Source organism: Homarus americanus, unplaced genomic scaffold, assembly GCF_018991925.1.
Source record: "Homarus americanus isolate GMGI-L3 unplaced genomic scaffold, GMGI_Hamer_2.0 scaffold50281, whole genome shotgun sequence".
Taxonomy (NCBI): Eukaryota; Metazoa; Arthropoda; class Malacostraca; order Decapoda; family Nephropidae; genus Homarus; species Homarus americanus.
The window spans coordinates 2,121,509-2,145,357 of NW_024742338.1; the positions used below are offsets into that span (position 1 = coordinate 2,121,509).

A 23,849-nucleotide genomic window follows, 5' to 3' on the forward strand; every position below is an offset into this window, starting at 1 on the left:
TGTGACCACCATATGGGGTAAAACTGTAAATATTATTCATGTACTGAAACTGACTTCCTAAAGAGAACTCCTTGTACAGTATTAAGTCTAATTGTTTACTAATTACAAATAACATCTAATACTAAACTTCTGCTGTAATGTGATCATTCCTTTTATTGTTCCTGAAGCAGAAAATTTTTCCACATTAGTTTATGTTATTGTTGCACTTCTTCTCGATGTGTTTGTCATTTATGGGCAATTTTCTTTCATACAGTATTTGGTTTTTGAATAATTGATTGTTCATCCAGTTGTTGATGTCCACTGGATGGTCTTATACGTTTACTTTTATCCTCTTCACCACTGATCGGCTCGTTAGCCGCTTGGGCGATCGGTCACGTCTCTGTCACGCACTGTTGGCAAGTACTAGGCATGCACCGGCTCCTGAATGTACCTGAACCTGCTCCAGTGTTGGTCAAGTCTTGTCTTGAAAGAGCTTTCATTCGGTGCCGTCACAACACTTTCTGGTAGATTGTTCCAAGAGTTCACAACTCTCACTCCGAAAAAATTTGCCCTCACAGTTTTCTATGAGGAGCTGCCTGTTGGCCAGTGATGTACAGTCAGGAGACTAAGTGAAGTCTTTCTGCATTTAGGAGGATGACTGTTGGCAATGTAGGAATCAAGAAATTATAAAATGAAAATAACAGCAACTGTGAGACTGTATTGTCTTGGTGCAGAATTGATAATTGAATGAAACACTAAACACAGGATAAGAGCAACACATAGAGTCTTCCATAGTGATGGCTGACATTAAGATAAACATTTTTACTGTACTATCAATAATGTACATTTGATTTGTCCCAGGAATTATGTTGAAGGCATCTGTGAATAACAAATTGTTTTATACGTTCTTGAGTAATGTATAGGTGTTATTAACATCCTCCACTATGTTAATTAATCACTTAATGTCTGAATGAAGGAAATATTTGCTAGTTATTAATAAACTAACAGATGGAGTCTTGAACATTTTATACAAGTCTCTGCCATCTTCTGGTGTTGTAGATTTGAATTTATAATTTATATATTAAAACAATTTCTTAAATACCTTATCTTATTTCTGAAATTAGAACTTTGATTGTGTCAATCTTGAATTCTAAATTTATCAGAGAGCATGAAACAGAAATGACCGTTCTGAGATTGGACTTGATGGCCCCTCATGTGAGCTGTGGGGACCTTACAGCCTTGTGTGTTCATAGGTCTGGTGAGGCCTTACCTGTGTATCTCACCTGACTAGATGTTTGTGTACCACCAAGAGTTTATACAGCAAGACAGTAGTTATGATGGCCCATCAATATAATTTAATGAAAGTTGATACATTATTAGTCTTACAATGACATACCATTGTGGATTTAGTCTGGGGACGTCTGCTTTGCTTCTCATTGCTATAACTACTATACCCTGAACCTATTAATGACAGGTAAGGGAATTAATTTACAGACATCTTTTGATGGGTCAGTGCAGGGGTTGAAAGTTGGCATGGAAGTGATTTTTGGATCCAGAGTCTGACCATAACAATATCTCATATACATACAGTACTTATATTGTGCTAAGTTTGAATTCTCGGACTGGCCCCCGAATCAGCTTCCTGCAATTGTGCCGTTCATTGAATACCAACGCGGGGTGTCAACAGTTGTGGGGTTTGGGTGTTCACTGCGTTTGGGGTCATTAGCCGTAAGTGTGGTGTTGATACTGTACAGTCGTTACTATCCCTGTCTCTTGCTCCTCCTCACCCACTCTCATTGGTCCCTGATGCACGTGGTTGGTGCCCTATCTCTTACAGCCGGCCGCCCCGTGCTCACCACCATCACCACTACCACCACAGCCACCACCACCACCACCATCAACCGTCACTAAGGTACCCAGTAGTCTTTAGTCCCATATAGTCGGTAGTCTGATTTCATTGTCGCCATTTGCGTTGAAATTTCCTATAACCTTCCAAATATACCGCAAAACAGTACTGTATAACTCTATTAGTTAATTTTTCATCATCTTTAAAATATCTTTGCCTTGGTTAGTCTTAGTGAGTCTTAAAGAGATTTTTGATAAGGTCATAAAATTAGATTTTCTCTTTCCCAGTGAATTGAAAGTTTAGTGTAGGGCCAGGGATCCCATCAAAATAAAAAACACTCTGCTAAAAGTTCATTAGAATATAGATGCCAGCAGTGTTTCAACAAGTGCCTGAACAAGGGTTGAATGTTCATATGAATAAGTTATGGCAAAATGAGTGACAAAATATGAAGGGAAAGACTTGCTGATAGATCATGCAAGGGTAAGGGAGGGCAGGGATACCAGCTCTCCAGGAAACTGTGCTTACATATACGGTAGTACATGTACAGTAAAATATCTGTCGACCGAAAAGTTTGTGACCAAGAGGCTTCTGTAAAATAGATAATTACATAAAGTGGACACTATCATAAACATGTGTCCAGGGAAAACATGTCATAAACCGTAGTCCTTGTGTCAGTTTGGTTATAGTATATTCGTTTCAGCAAATAACCTGTACACTAATTTCCTTCATTATTCTTTAACACTCACAATTTTATTAAGTCTGTAAATATACTTTCTCAGTAGTGTACACATCATCATTCTCCTACAATCACCATATAACTTACTCCTATTAACTCATGTCACTTTCACCATCACACACACTCACCATCACACACACAGTTACTGAGCCAGTTGCTTGATTGTCCAATTTATTCTCATTTACTCTCATGTTATATGTAGTAAATGGAATACCCCCCCCCCCCCTGTACAGTAAAAACAAATTATTCTATAATCTTGAATCTCATATTTAGAATGCTCAAATCTTTCATAAAACAGATTACCTGTGTTTCATGAAGTAGATTTTTGGTTGACAGATATTTTACTGTACGTACTATGTATGCAATATGATACAGTAAATATTTGTTTAGCAGCTTACATGTTGAAGGAAATTTTATATAGGTTTGTGATGAACGTTTGATAAATAATATTACATTAAAATAAGAGAACAGGTACAGGTTTTTCAATATCATTCAGCATTTATTTAAGATTAATGTTTACTATGCTGCTGCCACTGCCTGCTGGGTCTGCTAGTGCCCCTCTCCTCTCCTTAGCCTCCTGTTCCTCCTCCATTGGGATGTCGTGTCAGCAACCCTGCATGGTAGTGGGAAAAAGCTTTGCAATAGTTAAAAGAAAATTAATTAACTGAAATATGAAAAACGATTAGTGACTGAATAAAACTGATAGGAATTTGTTTAGAAATCTGGGATGTTATTGGTGTTTAACATAAATTTGGAAGACATATAATATCTGGACTGAAGTGAGAGATGGGGAATTTGCCTCGTTGTAGAAGGGTGACAGTGAAGGAAGACAATGGTGTTTGCTCATCTTAATGTAAAATACTATACTGTGCTATGGTACCTTGTAATTTAAAATGGACTACAATACTTATACAATACAGTAGGTCATTAACTTAAATATTGCAAAAATAATTGGTTATGGTTTAGGTTCCTGTAATGTATGCCTTCAAAATATTCAAATTACAGTAGACTTTGAAATATTTACTATAATGTTTGTGTCTTATTACTGAAATACAGGTATATAAATCAGTAATTATTCGATACAGGTACTTTGGGTAATTCAGGTGATCATAGAAATTATCAGTGATGGAGGTGTCAATAATTTTTTTTGCAATAAGGACCAGTTACCCACTTACAATTGTTCTGGCTTTATGTCTTTGTAGTTTTGTATTATGCCGTCAGTACATTCGTTTTGGTCTCTTCCTCGGGCTTGAATCTGTAGTTGCAGTATTTGTAGATGATAGTTCCAGCTTTGCTTGTTACTGTATTTGTGTTTATTCTGGATGGAGGCATCAGGGTATTGTCTCCAGGGCTGTACAGTACAGTATGTGTCCAGGTGATAACTGACACTTTTTTTTTTGTTAGACAGACATTTTGCTACTAATTATTTCATTAAAACTTATAAGAAGGTGTACCAAATATACTAACATAAGATTTATTCATAGAGTCTTGGAGGATGTTGGCTTTGGTTGTTTAGCTTGTCCACTGAAGGGCATCACTTACTCTGAGTTCTGAGCTGTGCTTGCTGTAAAAACATTGTCTTGTTATTAGTACCTGTACAGTGTAATATTACAGTACTGTACTTCTCTTATTTCTCCTTAAGCCTGGGGTGCTGATGTTATTGCTTTGTACAGCATGAATATGTTCTACACTTTGTACAGTACAGGTATATGATACGAATGTGAATGCCTGCATGATTTTGTTACATACCCTGTATTCTGTACATGTACACTATTGTAGGTTCTTTGTATTTTGTCCCATTAATTAATTTTTTCAGAAATTTTCACCACTACCTGTATCTTATTTTATGTTTGTGTCCCTTTTGTCTATAAATTAATGGCTCATGTGTTTATTAAGTGTGACTAACTCCTGCAGGGCGGGGGCCAGAGGGCGTGAGGAGGGGGACTACTGGGAAGCACCGCCAGCAGCTGAGTCTGTCTCCACCACCACCCAGCAACCCTCACTCTCAGTGGTGGGTGACTTTGTGGATGAAGATGGAAACCCTTGCTCCAATGTCTGACTTGATACACATGACCAAAGCTGACATTATTTGACCTGGTGTAGAAGCAGCTACTGAGCCAGAAACTTCATGACTTAGGTCTACCCAGTGACTTCTTTATGACCTGTGTTAACCAGTGCTGTATATCATTATTAAAGATATGTAAATAGCTTAGCCTGATTCTCTGACACATAAGTGACCTTGAGTAAGACTTGCAGTAACCTAGTGTGACTTACAATGTGTAGCTGTGACTCTTTGCTTGGCCTCTTCAGTTATTTGTGATGTATAAATAAAGCTTCTCTTTGGATTAATTTCCAAATGATATCTTGGTCGGCAAATACTGTACTAGGCTGAAGAGACGGCCATTCTTCATTACTGTCAAGATGAAGAACAAATTCTTTTGTGTAAAGCTTTTGCCTGTCCACTTAGTGAAATGCTACAACCCAACATGCTTTATAAATACAGTGATTCAGTGTAGTACAGTATTAAAATTTACTGTAAATGAAAATGCCCCCAATGTGTTACAAAATGTAATTAGAAAGTGATGAGGAATTCAGTACAGTACTGTACTATTAATGCTTCTGCAAGTTTTCAGTTAAAGAGAGTTCAGCAAGATCACTCCGTCCAGTACTGTGAAGCAGCTTAAGAAATATTGTGTTTATTTATTATGAATTTTAGTGTTCACTCATGAGAGTCTGGAGTGTTTGTGAGATGTTTCTGCTTTGACGTAAATAACCTGACACTACTCCTTGTGCTATATCTGGTTGGTGTCAATTCTTCATGAGTAAAGTTACAAGACATGTTTATTCATGACCATCTGAGAATCTCACATTGTGTGTAAATATGTGAATAGAAAAAGCCTCGCCACAGCTTCATAGGTTTGTTGGGACGCCCAGACAATATGTACAAGTAGTTGGGTGATGGCACAAAGCCTATTATTGTATATACAGTGCAGTGTTCTATGATGTAAGATACTGTACTGTACCACAATAACTCTGTTGCCAGTTATGCATGGGTTAGTGTTGAATATACAAGTTTATGTAGATATACCCATCTTAATAGTGAGCTTCATATAACTAGACTCTGTATGGGCCATAAAGTGGTAATGTTCAGCTAGTTCCCCTAGTATAGTATACAGTACAGTATAGAGGTTTGAGGTAGTAGTTGCAGCTCACTGGTGACAACTGTTGCTAGGGCTGAAGAAACTCATTTTAGTAGTGTGATAATTTTCAGTTATGAGATAAACAGTGGCATTGGGAGACCTTACATGTGCGTAGGTTGCCATATTGGATGTCAAGTAGACAGCTTTAGTAATAATTGTCTTGGTCATGATGTCACTATCAACTCTCAGTGTTGAACAATCCATTTATTTTATATCTAACTAATCATCTAATTCTTCAGAAGCTGACTCTTAAATTAACTTATAAATTCCTCCTGTATCGCATCTTGGAGGCACCAATGACCTTACCTCATAGCTTGGAATAACTGACAAAAAAGAGAGAACTTTTACACATTGGTACACTATGATCTACAGTACTGTACGTATAATAGTATTAATAATTTCATGAGACCAGACATAACCCACAAATCTTCATCTCATTCTTGTTAATCTCTTAGTTTTTTATGGGTTATGCATAAACTAAACAGTAAAACAAACTCAGACTACTGCAGTAAAATATGATACAGGTACTAATAATACTCTCATGTCAAGACCTTAGTACAGTACTGTACCATTGTTCTTCAAGCCCGGCCATCATGAAACACTGCCCACTGACAAAACTGAGATAACTGAATAATGATGATGTCGACTTACTCTGGGGTCAGTTTAATTTTTCCCACATTTAAGTTAAAGAAAGTTAAAGTACTTTACTGTTAAGTCCTATAAGCCTGTCAGACGCACTAGGGTGGGTGTTGGGTCAGAAAATGAACTTTGTATCCTCTCAGCCACTGCACCCCAACATAGATTAAGAAGTATGATAAAAAAGAGAGCAGTAGTAATACAGTACATGTTAATGGAGTTCATTGGTACAGTTGCGGAAATGTGTTCCTACACCCTCTATGGTAACCCGTGTCACCAAACGGCCAAACTATATGACCTACAGCATCCCTACCCACCAATCATGTCTGCCGTTACATGACCAATACCCATTCAGTCAAAAATTATGATAATACAACTGCGACGGTGCCATTTGAAGACACGGGTTACCACGGGGTGAAGGAACACATTTCCTCAACTGTACACCAGACATGATAATAAATTTGTAACATTGTTTATGCGATTGAGTTGTTAGCACCTGAGTGATCCAAGGTACCAGGTGTTTTTCCCAGTGGCTTCATTTTACAGAGGTTTACAAGGCTCACACACTTGTATACGTTGTCTTCCTCACCTTGCCGCTCACTCTGCTTGACATCCAATATGGTGATCAGAATAAAGTGTGGCATTCTCTAGTTTCATAAGCCTGAATTTGAAGGTGTTGTAAGGTTATAAGAGGGGGAGGTATTAACAGTACAAGAGACATAAACCTTAGGGACTAATACAGTGACAGGTGTTAATTATGATGTACAAACTCATCTCTTAACCTGAGCCGTTCCTTGGAAATATTTAACTCATATATTGCCAAGTTTATATATGACATTATGGACAGGGGCACACTCTTAAATTAATTGGCTCATTATTAACTACAGTATGTTCCAATAACTTCACTCAGTTCAGGAAGTGTACCACTTATAAACAGAACTGTACTACCCATTTCGGAAGTCATTCATTACAGAACTGATGTAATCAGTGTAGACTTGACAAAGTTCTCACGAGAAACAGTATGTTATCCCTCTGCTCCAAAACATCAACCTTACAAACAATAAATTAGTCATTAGTCATACAGTAGGTAAATAAGAGTTTACCTGAGGGTTCAGATAAACATGCTGGTAAGGGTGTTACAGGTGTCTTATACTATTAGTATTACTACATTATGAATTTAAGTTTGCCCAGTTTTTGTTCTCAGTGATGGTGAGGATGTGGCAGTATTACCCAAGGTCTTGTAGAGTAGTGCCAGGTGGGCTGGTAAGGGCAAGATATCGGTGAGGATGGAGTAAATCCGGTTTACTTCTGATGAATCAACACAATGGATTGATCTTTTAAAACATTCCAAACATTTAATTGTTTGTGGTGCTGTATTGTATAAGTGTAATTTATAATATGATTTTTTTACATGTGTGTTACAGTTTGTGGTTCATGTGGGCATTGAAGTGACTTACTTGAGATTGTTCTCAGCATTATTAATCATTCCATATTGTAATATCATAAGGTTTATTGCTTAAGAATTATATGATTATAGTCTGTAATGAAGTGCCTGAGCTATTACAAATGCACAGCAATAATGAAATCAGAAAATGTATTGTAGTTATTGTTTGAGTTGTGTCATTGTTAATCTTCATATTGTGGCAATTTTTTTCTAAACTGTTGTCTTTGTGTTATGAGAATGTCATGAATGTATGCACAATACAGAGATGTGCCAGAACTACTGTAAGCACAAGGAGATCCTCGGCCAATCTTGGTGAATACTGACTGGCCGAGGTCACTCACAAGTCGACCAGCGTGCCAAACTTGTCTCCACCCCCACCACGCTCCCTCACTGACCCCACCATGGCTCACACCCAACTTCCTCACACACACACACACACACACACACACTGTAAATTCTCCCATCTTGTTAGAAATGGTAAAATAATGAAATCTGATTCCTAAGTAGTTTTTTTAACCTATCACTCTCTAAGCTTATTACTTTTAATTGAATTTTTTGTTGGATGACAAACACTTGTGATTTTATACTACAGTATATTTTTTATAAACCAATTTCTGATGGAAGAGATATATTTATATTTTGAATACTGTAACACCAACAGTACTGGAATAATATTGTACAGGTTTACTGATTTGAAGAGAAACGTAATAAATATTTGCAATCAAGTAGATGTACAGAACTGTATGTTGGTGCAGTTGTGGATATACCTCTATATATATTGTAGTATTTTCACAACCTTTGAAATTATGTTCCAGTAGTCCACATGAGCTGTGGGGCAAGACAGTTTAAATTTTCACATATACGTGTGTCAGGTGTGTGTAATATATTTTTTTATATCAGAATTGCCTAAATTATTGATAAATGGTGTTAAATATGTAATCTAAAACTTGTGTCTTATATTTATTCTGGTTTATCTTCTGTTCAGATCAGTACAATGAACTTTGTCCTATGAATTCATGTGAAAGTGGGTCCCATAAGCCTGGCAGCCTGATAAGAGCAGTGAAGATACAGTCCACTGTTGACTAAGATTTTTTACCTTACACAAGAATGACCTTCACTTCCCCAAGTTTAAAGCTAAACCCTCATTCACAGATGGGTGGGCTGGAGATGTCCTGGGCTGCATGAAGCAGCATCTGTTAATGCAGGAGGTGAGTGCTCTTACTGCACCTCTTGTTGTCCGACAAGTAATGAACTTTTGATAATCAGTGTTGCACTTGTAACTTCACAAGATTAATGCTCTTTATTTTAAAAAACAAATTTTCTTTCCCTTTGGATCCTTAATTATACTTCATGACCTCCTCCTACCTTTACTTTTATCCTCTTCGCCACTGATCTTCTCATTTTTCTCTTGGATGGTCGGTCACATCTCTGTCACACACAGTTGGCAAGTAGGTCACCCTTTGCCCACCCATAGTATAAGCTAGGCAGTTGCAGGCATTCTAATCTCTCTGGGTAACTGAGGTGCCTTAGAACATGCACCAGTCTGGTGGCCCTCCATTAGACATTTTCCATCAACTGATGGTCTCAAGCATATTTTGGGGACCAGATGGGGTGACAGTACAGTATTATATTCCAAACAGGGAAGCACCCCACTCCTAAAGAGCATTACAGGGGACAAACCATCTAGATATCTGAATGACCTTCTTATAAGACCTAGCTTAGTTGCTCGATTTGCCTTCTCACAATAGCCCAAGAACTTGGGAATTTCAGTTCATTGTCAACATACACACCCAAGTCCTTTTCACATTTGGCCTCTGTTAATGCTGCTTCTTCATCCCATTGGAACATGTGATACTACTCACACTTCTTGGCATTGAAACTGACAAAGGTCTTTCTGAAGCTCTTCACACTCCATTTGTTTCTTAATTTCCCTGAATAACTTGGCATCGTCCACAAACATTTGTTTGGAGGAGTGTATAGTTTCTGGCATGTTATTTATGAAACAAACAAACAACAATGGGTCCAGCACACTGTCCTGTGGTACCCCACTTGTCATGGGTACACATGACGATTTCATGTCCTAAAAAAGAGGGAAGCAGTGCTTCAATCCTTGAGAGATCATATATGAAAATAAGGAAGACAAAAGAGTAAATTTACAAAACTACGATTTTAAAGAAATTCTTGACAAAGAATACGGAGAACTACTATAAGCTACTGTGTTAAGTTTAAACACAGAAAAGAACATTATAAAACTTCTCATTAAGATATATGTAGTAAAAATTTGGATTCCAGCCATAATAAATCCTCAAGTAAATATTAGCAAGAACAATGTTTTTCCCATCTGGAGTACTGTCGCCCCGTCTGGTCCCCGAGATATGCTAGGGACTGTCAGTTGGTTGAAAATGTTCAAAGGAGGGCCACCAGACTGGTGCCTGCACTTCGGCACCTCAGCTACCTTGAGAGATTGGAGCGCCTGAACTTGCCTAGCTTATATTACAGACGGGCAAGGGGTGACCTAGTTGAGGTGTATAAGCATCTCAAGGGGCACTACTCAGTCGAGTGTCCTTACTTGGAGCTGGCGGACGCTCGCCCCACAAGGGGTCACAGCTCAAGATTGAAGAAGCCGCAAGTCCAGAAAACTGTGAGGGCAAACTTTTTCAGAGTGAGAGTTGTGAACTCTTGGAACAATCTACCAGAGAGTGTTGTGACGGCACCGAGTGCGAGCTCTTTCAAGACCAGACTTGACCAACACTGGAGCGGGTTCAGGTACATTCAGGAGCCGGTGCATGCCCAGTATTTGCCAACAGTGCGTGACAGAGACGTGACCGATCGCCCAAGCGGCTAACGAGCCGATCAGTGGCGAAGAGGATATAAGTAAAAAAAAAAAGTAAAATTTTGTCGTTATTCGGGCAGTCAATCACTACCAAAAGACGCCTTGAAGACGGCGTCAATAAAGCATCGATAACTGAAGTGTTCAAGATTCTCAAGAGATTCCTTAATGACTTGGATTCTGAAAGTTTCCCTATGGTGAATTTTCCCTAATCTGATTCCAGAGATGAATTCATATAGTTTCGTATGAGATAACTTTCCTTTGACTATATCTTATTAAACCAATGCCGAAGAAACGCCGAGGGGGGAGGTTGCGTCGCTACAGGGTCCAAAGTGCTGACTAAATTGCTAGTTTATTTTTATTTTCATATTAAAATTACATGGAAATTGCACTGAATATCTGCTGTAACATGACACATTCTCTTATGTCTAATTAGAGGAAATGTAACTAACTACCCCATAAAAAACGATCTCAATGTTGTTTACAAAGAGATAAGCAGAAAAACATAAGCAATTTTATTAAAATATCATGAAAAAGATGATCATTTATGCTTTTGAAAATGACATTACAACTGTTCGTCTACTGTATGTGATGTAGTGGATACCTCCCCTACAAACGCTGTTTGTCGCTGAGTTGCCGACCCCGCGAATTCCCCAGTGTATGCCTCGTGGTCTAGGTCAACCAGCGCCGCCATACATCACGGAGGTCAACTATTAAGCCACGCCCACCTCTGCTATATAAGACCTGACCTCGTGGTGACCTACCTCTTTTCTACTTACAGCCACCAGCAAGCAACACCTCCTCCTCCTCCTCCTCCTTCTGCCTGGCGGTCCTCGCTCCCGCCGGCGACCATGGCGACCCACAGGCTGGTCCTCCTCTGAGCACCCTCACCAACCAGCTCTCTCTACATCACGCTTGTAACCATGCTGCCTTCCCAGCACCAAGCTGCATTGTACATCTAATACAACATGTATACAGAGAGCACATTGTGAGTTTCCTTTCTCCATCCCATCCTGAGTGTGAACCAACATCACATAACGCCACATGTCAAGGTGGGTTAATGACTGCAATTTATGTTAAAAAGAAGATACGAACGTGTAAGCCTACTAATTTTGTATTTAGGAAAAATTATGATCCAAATTCAACTAGTTGTAATAATTATATATACTTTGGTTATTTTTAACATTTTTGGCTAGTTATAGTTCTCAAAAAAGTAAGGGTTTAGGTGACTTATTTGTGGTCGATTTGTAACATTATACATTAAGCAAGCGAAGGGCAGCGCTAGCTCTCCTAAAAGGCGAAAAATGCTAATAAATAAACCTGAAGGTCTTCATTTCTTGTCATCATCTATCAGCCGTTCAGTCTAGTTCATCCAGTGGAAACTGATATCTCAGAAAACCTGTGATGTTTGATAAGGTCACACTGGATAATACCCTTCCTGTGTGGTCCAAGGCTCGAACCCTTGACCTATTAGTGAAATATACGCGTGTTACCTCTATCACTAACAAGGCAACAACCCTATTATAAATATTAAAATTCTTAGGATATACACTTATTTTTTAAATCAAAATTGTAGTATAAATTAAATTTATACATCTAAACAATTAAAATCTAAAAAAAAATATATCTAATAAACTGCATTTGATATGTTAGGTATATTTTTCAGCTTCTTACCTTCATTATGGAATTATAAAAGCTTTGAACAGAAGTTTAACCATATATATAAGTAAGATAAATATGTTTAGAATATAATAATTGATATTAACAGAGACTCTCCCTGTTGTTGGTCTCTCAGTTACTTTTCGTGGTTCAGGAGGACTTGTGTAGACCAGCCAGTGTGTGTGGCTGTGTTAGTGCTCTCGCCATATTGATCTGTAAGGCTGGCTAAGAGTCTTCCACCAACGGGAATGCACTGCCAAAATGAGCGATGAAGAAAGGGACATCGATATCGAGAGTGATGTAAGTAAAGCTGAATTAATTTTCCATTTTTTGAGGGAAATTTAAATAGGTACTGTATCAGGCCCTCCATCACCTCCCTCCCCCCCGACCTCTTGGTGTGAGGGAGAACCTGATTATATTTAGGTTAAATATAACACCTAGTGGACCACCTGCCCTGATTTTATGTTTCCAGCTACGTGACTGAGATTTAGGGTCTATATTACAGGTAGAATATTGTGTGTGGGGTTAATATGAGAGACGAGAAGAGGTGTTGGGAGGTGTGAAAAAATCTGGTTCGTATGCAGGTGTGTGTACGTGGGTGTGTGTGTGTGTGTTTGTGTGTACGTGGGTGCATGTATGTCTTTGTATAAGTGTATGTGTGTACATGATCCCAGGCTTCCCTCATAGTGTGTGTGTACATGACCTCAGGCTTCCCTCATAGTATGTGTACACGACCTCAAGCCCCCACATAGTGTGTGTGGGGTATTCCTATTTCGTCACCAACCCGATTCATCACCACTATTTTCACCCCGTTTCGTCACCGCGTTCATTCCCATCATTATATACACGGAAATAACTGTTGCTTGGGATGGAAAATAATAAAAAACATTAAGACAATATGTGAATGACTAAAAAGCAAAAAAAAAAAAATTGTAAATACACCAGCTATCACCTCACTTAAACAATATGTGAAAGATGCAACAGGCTATGTGGCCCGGTAATATATACCTATGTTTAATCAAAACACCTAAGGCAGTTATTGTAAGGCATTTTCAATGCACGGAATAGCTAACGCATTAGCTATTCTGTATGCGCAGACACTGCTTTTGATTTGTCCGCATGACACTTTAGCTAACACCTCGAGTAGGCGTTAGCCTTTCACAGGGCCCAAGCGGAAAAAATGGCTAACAACCAATCAGCGATTTCTCCCACTAAAAATACACGGATCATGACCGCTTATGGAGAAAATTTTGATTACTATTGAAGAGTTGGGAGGCATGTAAGGCAGTAAAAAACTGTTATATAATAATAAAAATAATTCTATATACGGTAGTATATTGGATAGGACCTAAAACAAAGCGTAAGGCATGAAAGAATTGAAAAGGATCGCGCCTAGTGCTGGGTGCTGTCCGATTTCATTTGCCGTTGGTGACTTTGGTGTAACAATATTTATAATTACTCAAGTATGATTAAAACTTTAATATCATTACTCATAAGATACTTTAAATAAGGGTGAAAAGTTTATTACAGTTCTGTAAGTGCAAAAATTAAGACATAACGAACCTGAAATTCGTCATCTTGCGTGTTTATGTATGCGGACAGCTGTAAACAATGTAGCTGGAAAGTGTTTGTGTGTATGGAATGGTCACTGGGAAGCATTCAGGTATTCCTGTCTGTGAAATGTTCTACGATTGTGTAAACAGTCAATGTGGCAGCGTCTGCAGAATCAAGTTCATCGATGTAGTTTAACATTCTGGATAAAAAAGTTTGGCAAAATAATGTAAAAAATGCAAATCCTCATTGTGTGGGATTTTCTCTGGGTGAGAAAGACATTATGAGTCACAAGATCACTTATTTAGTACAGGTTAAGGGTAACTAAATATTTACCAATGTCACAACTAAGCCAGAGTTTGGGAGATAATTTTGTTTATAGAACGTTGTTAGTTACTACACTGAGAAGTCGTGGATTTTATATGAAACTAAAAAAAAAACTAGAAGTAATGGGAAAAATCTTGAAGCGCTCCCTTAGTTTATTAGTAAATATACTGTTCGGTGAATTTACAACAGAAGTTGGTCAACGCTGCTTTAGCAATAGATCTGTTGGTAGAGACAAAATCAGTGATAAAAATGAATCATCAACTTGCCTCTCCATCTTTGGCACTGTAGCAATTTAGAATAAACACTTTATTGAATTATGTCTGATTTTAGTGGGAATTCTGCCACTCATATATACAGCCACGTCTGTTACGCACTGTTGGCAAGTACTGGGCATGCATCGGCCCCTGAATGTACCTGAACCTGCTCCAGTGTTGGTCAAGTCTGGTCTTGAAAGAGCTGAAGCTCAACGATGCCCCCCCCTCCCCTGAGTAAAAATTTTATTTTATTTTTATTTTTTCGATTGTACATGTACTGTATATCAATGTGATCTGTTTATACTGAAATCAAACATAATCCAGTAATTGTTTTTGTTAAATTTTCCCAAAGCCGTTGGCCCTTGTGCCCATTTCACCACTTACTAGATGTTTGGGTGGTTGGTCTATCCAGTGTTAGTACAGGAGGAAACTGGAGTACCTGGAGGAAACCTGTGATGTTTGGTAGGTTCACACTAGATAACACCCTCCTCACATGTGTCTGGGCCAAGCAGGACTCATGACATACTGGTGAGGATACTTGTGTTACCTCCAACAGTATTTTTTCTCCCTTTCTCTAGTACAGGATTTGTTTTAATGGAAAATCTAAAGAAAGCAAACCATAATTAAGGTGGTGACTGTACTGGCAGGATGTTCAGATGTGGTCATTATATTAGTAATTTCAAGTCGTACTAAAGTGGGTATTTAAAAACTATACTGTACTGGAGAAAGGTGTTAGTGATGCCTTGTGTGTTAGCTTGAAGTGAAATGTTCTCAATAATCCTTTCTATAACTTTATTGTTCTGTAAAAATGTTAAATTATGAAGTGGCTGAAGAATACAAGTCTGGCCGCCAAATGACAGTATTTTTGAGTTTGGGTTAAAGAAAATTATACCAGAAGCTGTGCATTTGTAGTGAGAACTTTGTAAACTTATCCAGAGCATTACCCCAGAAAGGTATATAAACTGATTTATTTCTGTTAAAGTAATGTATAAGTACTGTATAGTAACTTAATAGACAATGTACAGTTGTGGCTAAGATTAAACAGTTGAATGTACGAGGTAATGGGTCTGGTTGAGGTAAACTTGGGTTGCATATTTCCTTCACACCAGTTACTGATTGTTATTTGAACAGTTTAAAAGTGTGTGAATCCTTTGTGCTGTGTCACGTGTATCGAGGTACTGTTAGAAAGTTTATGCTGTGTGTTAGGAATGGAGAAGTGTGAGTACAAAGTTCCTTCATGTCTTCAGGATGACGAGTCGCTTGGCGGTGGTGCTCGTGGAGAATTCCAGTTTGCGTCGCAGGCGGAAAAACGAGCACACCATAATGCTCTGGAGAGGAAACGTCGGGACCACATAAAAGACTCTTTCTGTTCCTTAAGGGATTCTGTTCCCTCCCTTCAAGGGGAGAAGGTATGTAAGATATACAATACTTAACTCTTGTTGTCTGTTCTTTTATTCTATACTGTATCTTGTCTACCTACAACTATACTCTATGGAAGCTATTTGCAGATTTTAAACAGTAGAGCTTGTAGAGAGAACATTTAATATTACACACACACACAGAGCAGATGCTAGGCAAAAAAGTCATACTGTATTGTGTTATGTGCACATAGTACTCATTTGCTGTACTGTACATTACATTAACTCACACTGTACAGTACTTTGATCCCCCCTTTACCAGTCAAAAATGATTCATATATTGGAAGTCAAAGCAGTATGATGTGAACACAACATTATGAATAAATCCACTCATTGTTTGAATAAATGCTTGAAGTGTTGCTCGCTGTATCAAAGCACTAATACAATACAGTACTGTCTCTGTGTGAACTACTGCCTCTACTCTTTGGGAGGAGAGTCGTGGTGTTGTACACCTGAAACATCACTCCTTTATATAGCACACACATCATGGCTATCATCTTACGCAAGACAGGATCACAATATCATGTTCTCCTCCTCCTGGCTCATTTCTCATCTAAGGTCAGATTATTAAGACAGTTAAACTTACAACAACAGTTAAACTTATAACAACATTATGTATTGTACTGTATTGAGATTAGTTAACTAAGCTTAGAGTAAAATACCTGTAGTTATCATGGCTCATAGGTGAAGCAGTGGCAAGATGCTGACTCAAGGTATTTTGACTGGGGATGCTGATATGTTTAGTATCTCAGAGTTTGATCTGATGTCACTGGAAAGAATAAAATGTTAAATGGACAAGTTAGACATTTCTTCTTCACATAGTACCACAGCACATAAAAAACTAAATCCAGTAAAACAAAATATCTTAAAATGTGTAGGAGTACTGTACAGTGCAATAGACTTACTGCTGGTGCATCACTGCAAAATTAAAGCCATAAACTGCACTGTGTTTGTGTTGGCTGAGTTTTGCAGTTTCACACTGTTTCACAATTCTTGGTGCAGTTTCACAGTAAATTGGGGTTATTTTAGTGTACAGAACATGAAGTGCAACTGAACAATTTGTCAGAGACCAGTAGAAAATGCTAATGCTTAATTACAGAAGTCATCCTCTTATTATGTTAATTATTGGCTTATAATTATTATGTTCATCAAAATTTCGGTTAAAACATATTAAATAGCCTTTTATTTATGGAAGGTTTTTCAGGAACAGAACCCTTTTGTAAATTGGGTATTGTATATACATAAAGTATACATAAAAGACCTCTGAATACATACATACCCTGTACATACACAGTACTGTACAAGTATATTTATGGCCAGAGCAGAACAACATGCATGTCTTTGTAACTAACCTGCCACCCTATTTCTCTTACACCCTTCAGGAACCTCCCACTCATCTAGTTTCTCCATCCAGTCACTATAATAAATTCTTTGTATTGACTCCGCTACACATTTGTTTACTCTCCTGTCCCCCCCCCTCCCAAGCCCCTGGTCCTTAAGACCTACTCCAACACCACACATCTCTGGCTTCATCTGCCTCTACAGTCCAACTTTTTTGGGGGGGTTTCTAATTTTAAATCACAAGTGCAGGGAGTATGGATGTAATAATTTTTTGTCTTTGCTGGAGCTACCATATGGAAGTTAACTGTGTATTTTGGTCAGTGATAGACATATGTACTATAAATCTTAGATATTTTTTTTTATACTGTAACTGGAAAAATATACTGTACTGTGAATACTAGAGTGGCACTTAGCTTTGGGTGGTAAATGTTAAATATTTCACAACTGACCCTGGCAATGAGTCTCAGATTGTAAGAAACACTGTGTGTGAAATATTTAAGAATTATGTAAATATTTAGGCATCACTTGAAAGCATTAAAGATCAAATCAACGCTGTAGAAATATTTGGTCGCCTGTATTCTATATACTGCAGCATATTAGTTACAGTAGTTCCTGCGGAGTTTCCAGTTGTCAGGATGATACAGTACACAATATGTAAATGTCACAGGGTGTTCCCAGTACAGCACTAGCTACATCCATTTTCTACCTCTGAAGAAAAGTTTTTCCCATCACCCTTGCAGTTACTATAAATTTGGTACCGGTTCACCCAATAGTCATATATTCCACACACAACACCAAACTTTTATAACATTCCATTCATTTATTGATACATTTCTATACAATACGATGGGAATCATGACATACTTAATAAGTAACTTAAGCTGCTTTGATTAGTGTGTTTCACCAACAGATGTACAGTACAGTCTTCTGGTTCTTATCCTTGCTGTTAGATAAATATATGACACTCAGCTCTCATAGTTAAAATTACCACTGGTCATTATTTCTTTCCGAGTAGCAGGGAAGCATCGTCGGTGGTCATTGACTACCTGCAGCAGGAACTGGAGTTGTTCTTTGTTGCTGTTCAGTTGAAATCAGTATACTGTACTCCTTGATGATTGCCACACCCCTCTCGGCAGTGTTGTTGACAATTGACTCCTCTCACACATTGTGTATTCCTCTTGAAGTCATTTCTTAAGGTTCCAGGTATCCAGAGCCATGGACAGGAAATCCATTGAAAGCCTTAATTTAAAAAAAAAATCCTTTGGTTGCCTGTGCAGGATGGAAAACACAGTACAGTACTGCAATTATTCAAATTACGTTGATCGTTGTAATAAAAATAAGGAAATTATCATATCAAATATAATTTTTTGCGATAGCCATGCTAAGTCATGATTGATAATCATTTAGAAAATTACAGTACATTTCCAATACTTATATACTGTAAAGTGAGCATACCTGGGTCATGAAATTCTCAAGAGAGTGGGTGTGAACTTCTTTTGTGTTGCTGTGGACTCACTTGGTCTTCCTTGTCCATTGCTAAGACTGTGGCACTTTTGGTGGCTGATGAGATGTTTGGCTAACATGGACAGTTCGACCTTTGATGGTCGAATAGGGTTTAGTACTCCTGGCTGAAATTTTGGAGTCCCTTCTCCTTTTGAGCCAAAAGGTGGAACTGAACTCAAAGCATCCATACTTTCAATGCATAGAAGACCTTGCACAGGCAACGAGGATGGTGCATTGCCCCCGGCACCCTCCATCGGCTGCCAAGAGGTGGTACACCAGCAAGGAAAACCACTGCATTTTCCAGAAACTCCTGTTAGTAATCTCAGTAGTGATTTTTCTGCACTTGTTTTTGAATGAGAGTGAGAAGTTCCTTTTTGACAGCCTCGATTATAGGAGTGATATCTTCATGATCTGAGCCTGTGTTGTAAGTCATTTGGCCCACTAAACTCCAAGCCTGCTGATGGCAGGTAGTGAAATTAATGGATGTGGTGCCAACAGGCAAAATGGAGGAGGTCAGGTCTGAGGTTTTGGTCAATCAGGACACATACCCCTGAACTGTGGCCTGTATTAGGTGCTGTAGTGTCAAGTGACAAACCAACCACATGCTCTTCCAGGCCTCACTACTACAATACTGTGGTGATCACTTGACCATGTCTTCTCCTGTCCCAGTGGTCTTGGCAACAGTTAGGAGTTGAATGACTCCATGCCCAGTCACAATAATGGGGAGGCAGTCAGTGTGAACTTTGCCGTTTAGTTCAGTGAATGATGAACGGCACCTTGACTGTGAATTCTTTCTTCAGGGATTTTGTGAAGTGAGAGTGATGTCACCACCGGGCTCGTCGTGTGGACTCCCAGTTGATGCTGTGTCCAAGACTTCAGGCCGTCCCAGCAATGACAAACGTTGCCCGCCGGTTAGTAGCGCACAGCCCCAATACGGTCGACCCGCGGCGAAGGCAACAAAAATTTATTGTTGTTGAGCGACCACTAAATATTAAATTGTTTGAAAAATGTTTCACGCACAATGTTTTCTCACCAAACGGGATCATTTAATGGGGGGTTAGACCTAGACATTTTAAAGTTTTGATGTTAAGTGCCACCCACCCTAGTATACTGTATGTCTCATGCAAAAGCAGTCACCACTTACTTCACCAGTTACTTCAAAAAGAAAAGACTACCGTTCTCCATACATGTCACCATTGGTCATTCCCTCCCTTCTGCTATTATTACAAGAGTATGATTAACCCCTTGATTACAACGGCATAAATCCCTTGAGTATGATGACAAATCCATTCAGTATGATGATATAAGTCCCTTCAGTATGAAGACATTATCCTCTGGAGTATGATGATATAAATTCTTCAAATATGATGACATAAATCCATTGAGTATAACATTAACCCCTTGAGGACAATGGCATTAACCCCTTGAGTACAATGACATTAACCCCTTGAGTACAATGACATTAACTCCTAGAGTACAATGACATTAACCCCTTGAGTACGATGACATAGCCCTCTTGAGCACAATGACATTCTTCATTACATTTTCTTCATTTCCTTTTGTGTGGATTTGGAAATTTGTGTACTGCACCAAACCAGGCCATGCATACGTCTGAGATTTCCGAGGGTTTATCTCGTAAAATATAGCAATGGCACGTTGAAAATACAGTACAGTACTTTATATGTTGTACACTTGACATGTATTGTAGGTTCTTGAATTGCTTTAGTAGTAGATGCCTCAATATTAATAAAATTTGCATGCACACACACCACAATTTTTTTCTTCTCATAATTAATATCATCTTCATCATCATTATCATCATTAGTACTGTAGTAGTCTTATTCACAGCGTACAATCTGGGCAGGAACACTTAATCGTCTGCTTCCTTCTTGTCTTACAATTCCCTCTTCTTATACCTGTATTTAGTTTTTTTCCTTTATATTTAACTTGTTTCTGATATTAAAAGGGGCATAGATGTATCACTAATTAATGAAGAATTCGCAGGCAAGTCGTGCACAAATTCTGAAGAAAGCGGCCGATTACATAGAGTTTATGAGGCGCAAGAACTCGGCCCATCAGCAGGATATAGACGACCTCAAGAAGCAAAATAATCTACTCGAAAACCAAAGTAAGAGCAATAGTATATGTGTGTGTGTGTCTAACAGGTTAATGAAGGGGCCAGACCTTAGTGCACCTGAGTTTCTAACAAGCTAATGTAATGGTTAGCATGGATCCCATCCCATAGTGTTAATGCGTAGATATGGTATGCCCTCAAAGGAAGCATATTTTTACAAATAAGATTCTAAACTTTGAAATAGTTCGCCAGGGTCAAGGGGAGACGTTTAGGCTCTTGGTTAGGTTAGGTTATCTGACTTGTTTAGTAATGTCGGGTATTTTTGTGTCACCTTGATGTTAAGAGAGAGAGAGAAGACTGTATGTGTCACTTTGATGTTAAGAGAGAGAGAGGGGACTGTATGTGTCACCTTGATATTAAGTCTTGTGTTGTTTGCTTACAGTTCGCTCCCTGGAGAAAACCAAGTATACGGGCAACTTTGCAGCCATGACGAGCAACAACGCACTCCTCAACAGCAAGTCTGGCTCTCTCATGGAATTTGACGGATCGGGCTCAGACACGTCCGATTCGGAAACGTCGAGCAGCGTACGGCGCAAGAAATTGAAGACTTAACCTGTGCTGTTTTTTTAAGTGTGTTGCCAAGGAGGAATAATGTTTACGGTCTACAGTGCCCGTTGGTATTGATAAGCAATACTTCACAAAATGGATACGACATACATCTCTTACTTGTACCTCAAACGGATCGTGGACTGTAGGTTACCAGCGAGGGCCACACCCCAAACAAGGTTTTCCCTTTACTGGTGGGATGGTCAGTGTCTGCAATAGTTGTACAAATTAACTAGGCCATAGTGACAGGTTTCTCTCTCTCTCTTTCATGTTGTTTTATCTTGTTTTCTTCACAAGGTACAGTACTGGCACACACCATTACAACTCTTGCCCTGGGTATTTGGACTTCCACTGGTTAAATCACATATATTTTAGGAAACTTAAATCAACTTTTATTTAAAATTAGTTGGATATAATGATTACTGTACCTTGGTAATAAGAGATGACTATGCATTGTAGAATGTGTTTATTAGCCAGCTACCATGTGTACTAAGGTGAGCCAGCATAGTGAGTTGTGCTAGAGTCCTCTTGACAAGTCCCTCTCGCTTATCTCATGATGAGGATTCTGCACTCTGGAAACCAGTTTCTCGGTAACACATCCAAAACAAACAAAAATAAAAATTAATGTATGCTGTATATATATACATATAATGTATACTTATACCAGGTACAGTGTATATATATATTATATTGTTCATATACTGGTACTGTACAGTGTATGTATCATGCCCAAAGAGTAATTTTGTGTATTTAAAGTGAGAAATGCACTAACACAAGCAAGTTTCTTGGTGGTCTCATCACACACACACCTTTTAATCAGAGCCCAACTGTACAGTAAAGTATGAACCATACATAGAGAAAGTCACTCACATAAAACAGGTTCCTGTTGCTCAATGAAATATATAATACAATTTATTGCCCTTGTTATTTTGTTTCTGTGATGGAATGAGAACAATGAAATACATTTTAGAGAGGCTAACTATGTACCTTCAGTACAGTACAGTATTGTCATAATAATTTGTAGCACCTTCTTGTGGAAGTGTTATCCCCTTGCCCCTCCTTCAGATTATTGCAGTTTAACAGGTTTACAGCACATGTTGGCAAAGTTCTTCCTGTACAATGTTGCTGACCATTTAGAAGAATGAAAAGTGACAGTTTCATTCAATAATATGAAATACAGTACACATGACTTTCTACAAGAGTGAATGAGTTATATATGACTGTCATTTGGAGGTTTTGTTTTATCTGTTCTCATTGACTTTCATAAATTATATAAAATTAGATTTTCTTTAACACCTAAGTTAGTACATGCAGTGACTGTTTAATGAATAGCAGTTGTTGTTGTGTTAAGTAGGGAAGGTTAGTACAGGACTATAGCACTTTGAGAGTGAATGAATATAATTGTATTCATAAAGCAGAGTTTTTTTTATTATTATTTCTTGAATTCCAGACATTTCCAGACAGATTTATATATTTATGTACAGTATTAAATCTCGAAAAAAATAAATATTGATGTTCTGTGGATTTGTTTTATTTCATATTTCTTACTTAATTTTTATTGTGAAGTTGTTTTAAATAAGATGGTTTGGATTAGATACAAGTGGTGTACATTACAGTGTTTCCACACCCCAAAATAACAAGTTGAGACAGTGCAGATCTCATTCTTGTGCAAATTATTCTCTGTTGAACTTAACTTGTGGGAAAAGTATGATGTTTTTACCAGTCCCAAAGGTCTTGTAATCAACACCTCCAATACCTTATACAACTTGACCTTGTGTGTGTGTGTAAGCTTGATGCTCATCAGGGATCTGCTCCAAGCCTTTCATACCTTCAACTACCGTACACTCGCTCCGAAAAGTGTCTTTACAGAGGGGTCAGATGAATTTCAAAATGAATACCTCAACTCCTATTGTCTTGGTATGGTTGTCAAAATCCTCAAAATAAAGTACAGTACTTGCTGTGTTTTATTCATGGCTCACAGGACCACTAGGTGAAGCAGTGGCAAAAAACTGACCCAAGGTATTTTTACTGGGAGTTGCTTAGTGTGTCTGAGTTTGATCTGATGTCACTGGAAACAATAGAATATTAAATGGATAAATTTTGCATTTCTTCTTCAGATAAGTCTTCATAAAAAATCAAATTGGTGAAATTAAAAACAATTCAAAATGTTTATATGTACAGTGTAGTGGACTTACTGTTGGTGCATCTCCTTCATACACTGCATCACAAAAAGTAACTAAGGAGTGCTCCACCGCTTGTATTTTATTTATAATGTGTACTGTACAATGAAAGACAAAAGTCGTGTTGTGAAATTTGGTGAAAACATATGCCAGAGGGCTAGACTTTTGGTGCGCAACACGACTTTGTCTGATTGTATTTCATCTTGACTAAGCTAAGTTAATCTTGTCATCTCTCTCTCCCACAAGAACCTCCTTCACAATATGA

General features: G+C 38.2%; 2 protein-coding genes across 6 annotated transcripts in view; both read left to right on the top strand.

Annotated features, from left to right (window-relative positions):
* LOC121876741 overlaps positions 1-8,340 on the top strand; it is a 56,398-nt gene extending 48,058 nt beyond the window's left edge. The window contains exons 13-14 of one of the 2 annotated variants that reach the window (XM_042382105.1): positions 1,817-1,891; positions 4,476-8,340. In XM_042382105.1, the coding sequence (XP_042238039.1) occupies positions 1,817-1,891; positions 4,476-4,620 (220 nt within the window). In that variant the 3' untranslated portion in view covers positions 4,621-8,340. The remainder of the gene's footprint in view (positions 1-1,816; positions 1,892-4,475) is intronic. The other variant, XM_042382107.1, reaches the window with a different exon arrangement.
* A 4,124-nt stretch (positions 8,341-12,464) lies between these two features.
* On the top strand, positions 12,465-22,924 carry LOC121876793 (protein max-like). Of its 4 annotated transcripts, none has more exons than XM_042382193.1 (5): positions 12,465-12,630; positions 15,710-15,871; positions 19,525-19,635; positions 20,720-20,852; positions 21,241-22,924. In XM_042382193.1, exons 1-5 carry the CDS (start codon positions 12,592-12,594, stop codon positions 21,408-21,410), a joined length of 615 nt encoding a protein of 204 aa, XP_042238127.1. In that variant the 5' UTR covers positions 12,465-12,591; the 3' UTR covers positions 21,411-22,924. The 4 variants fall into 4 exon arrangements, with proteins under 4 accessions (XP_042238127.1, XP_042238128.1, XP_042238129.1 ...); XM_042382194.1 differs by having other exon boundaries at positions 20,729-20,852; XM_042382195.1 differs by lacking the exon at positions 19,525-19,635 and having other exon boundaries at positions 12,466-12,630.
* The last annotated feature ends 925 nt before the right edge of the window (positions 22,925-23,849 follow it).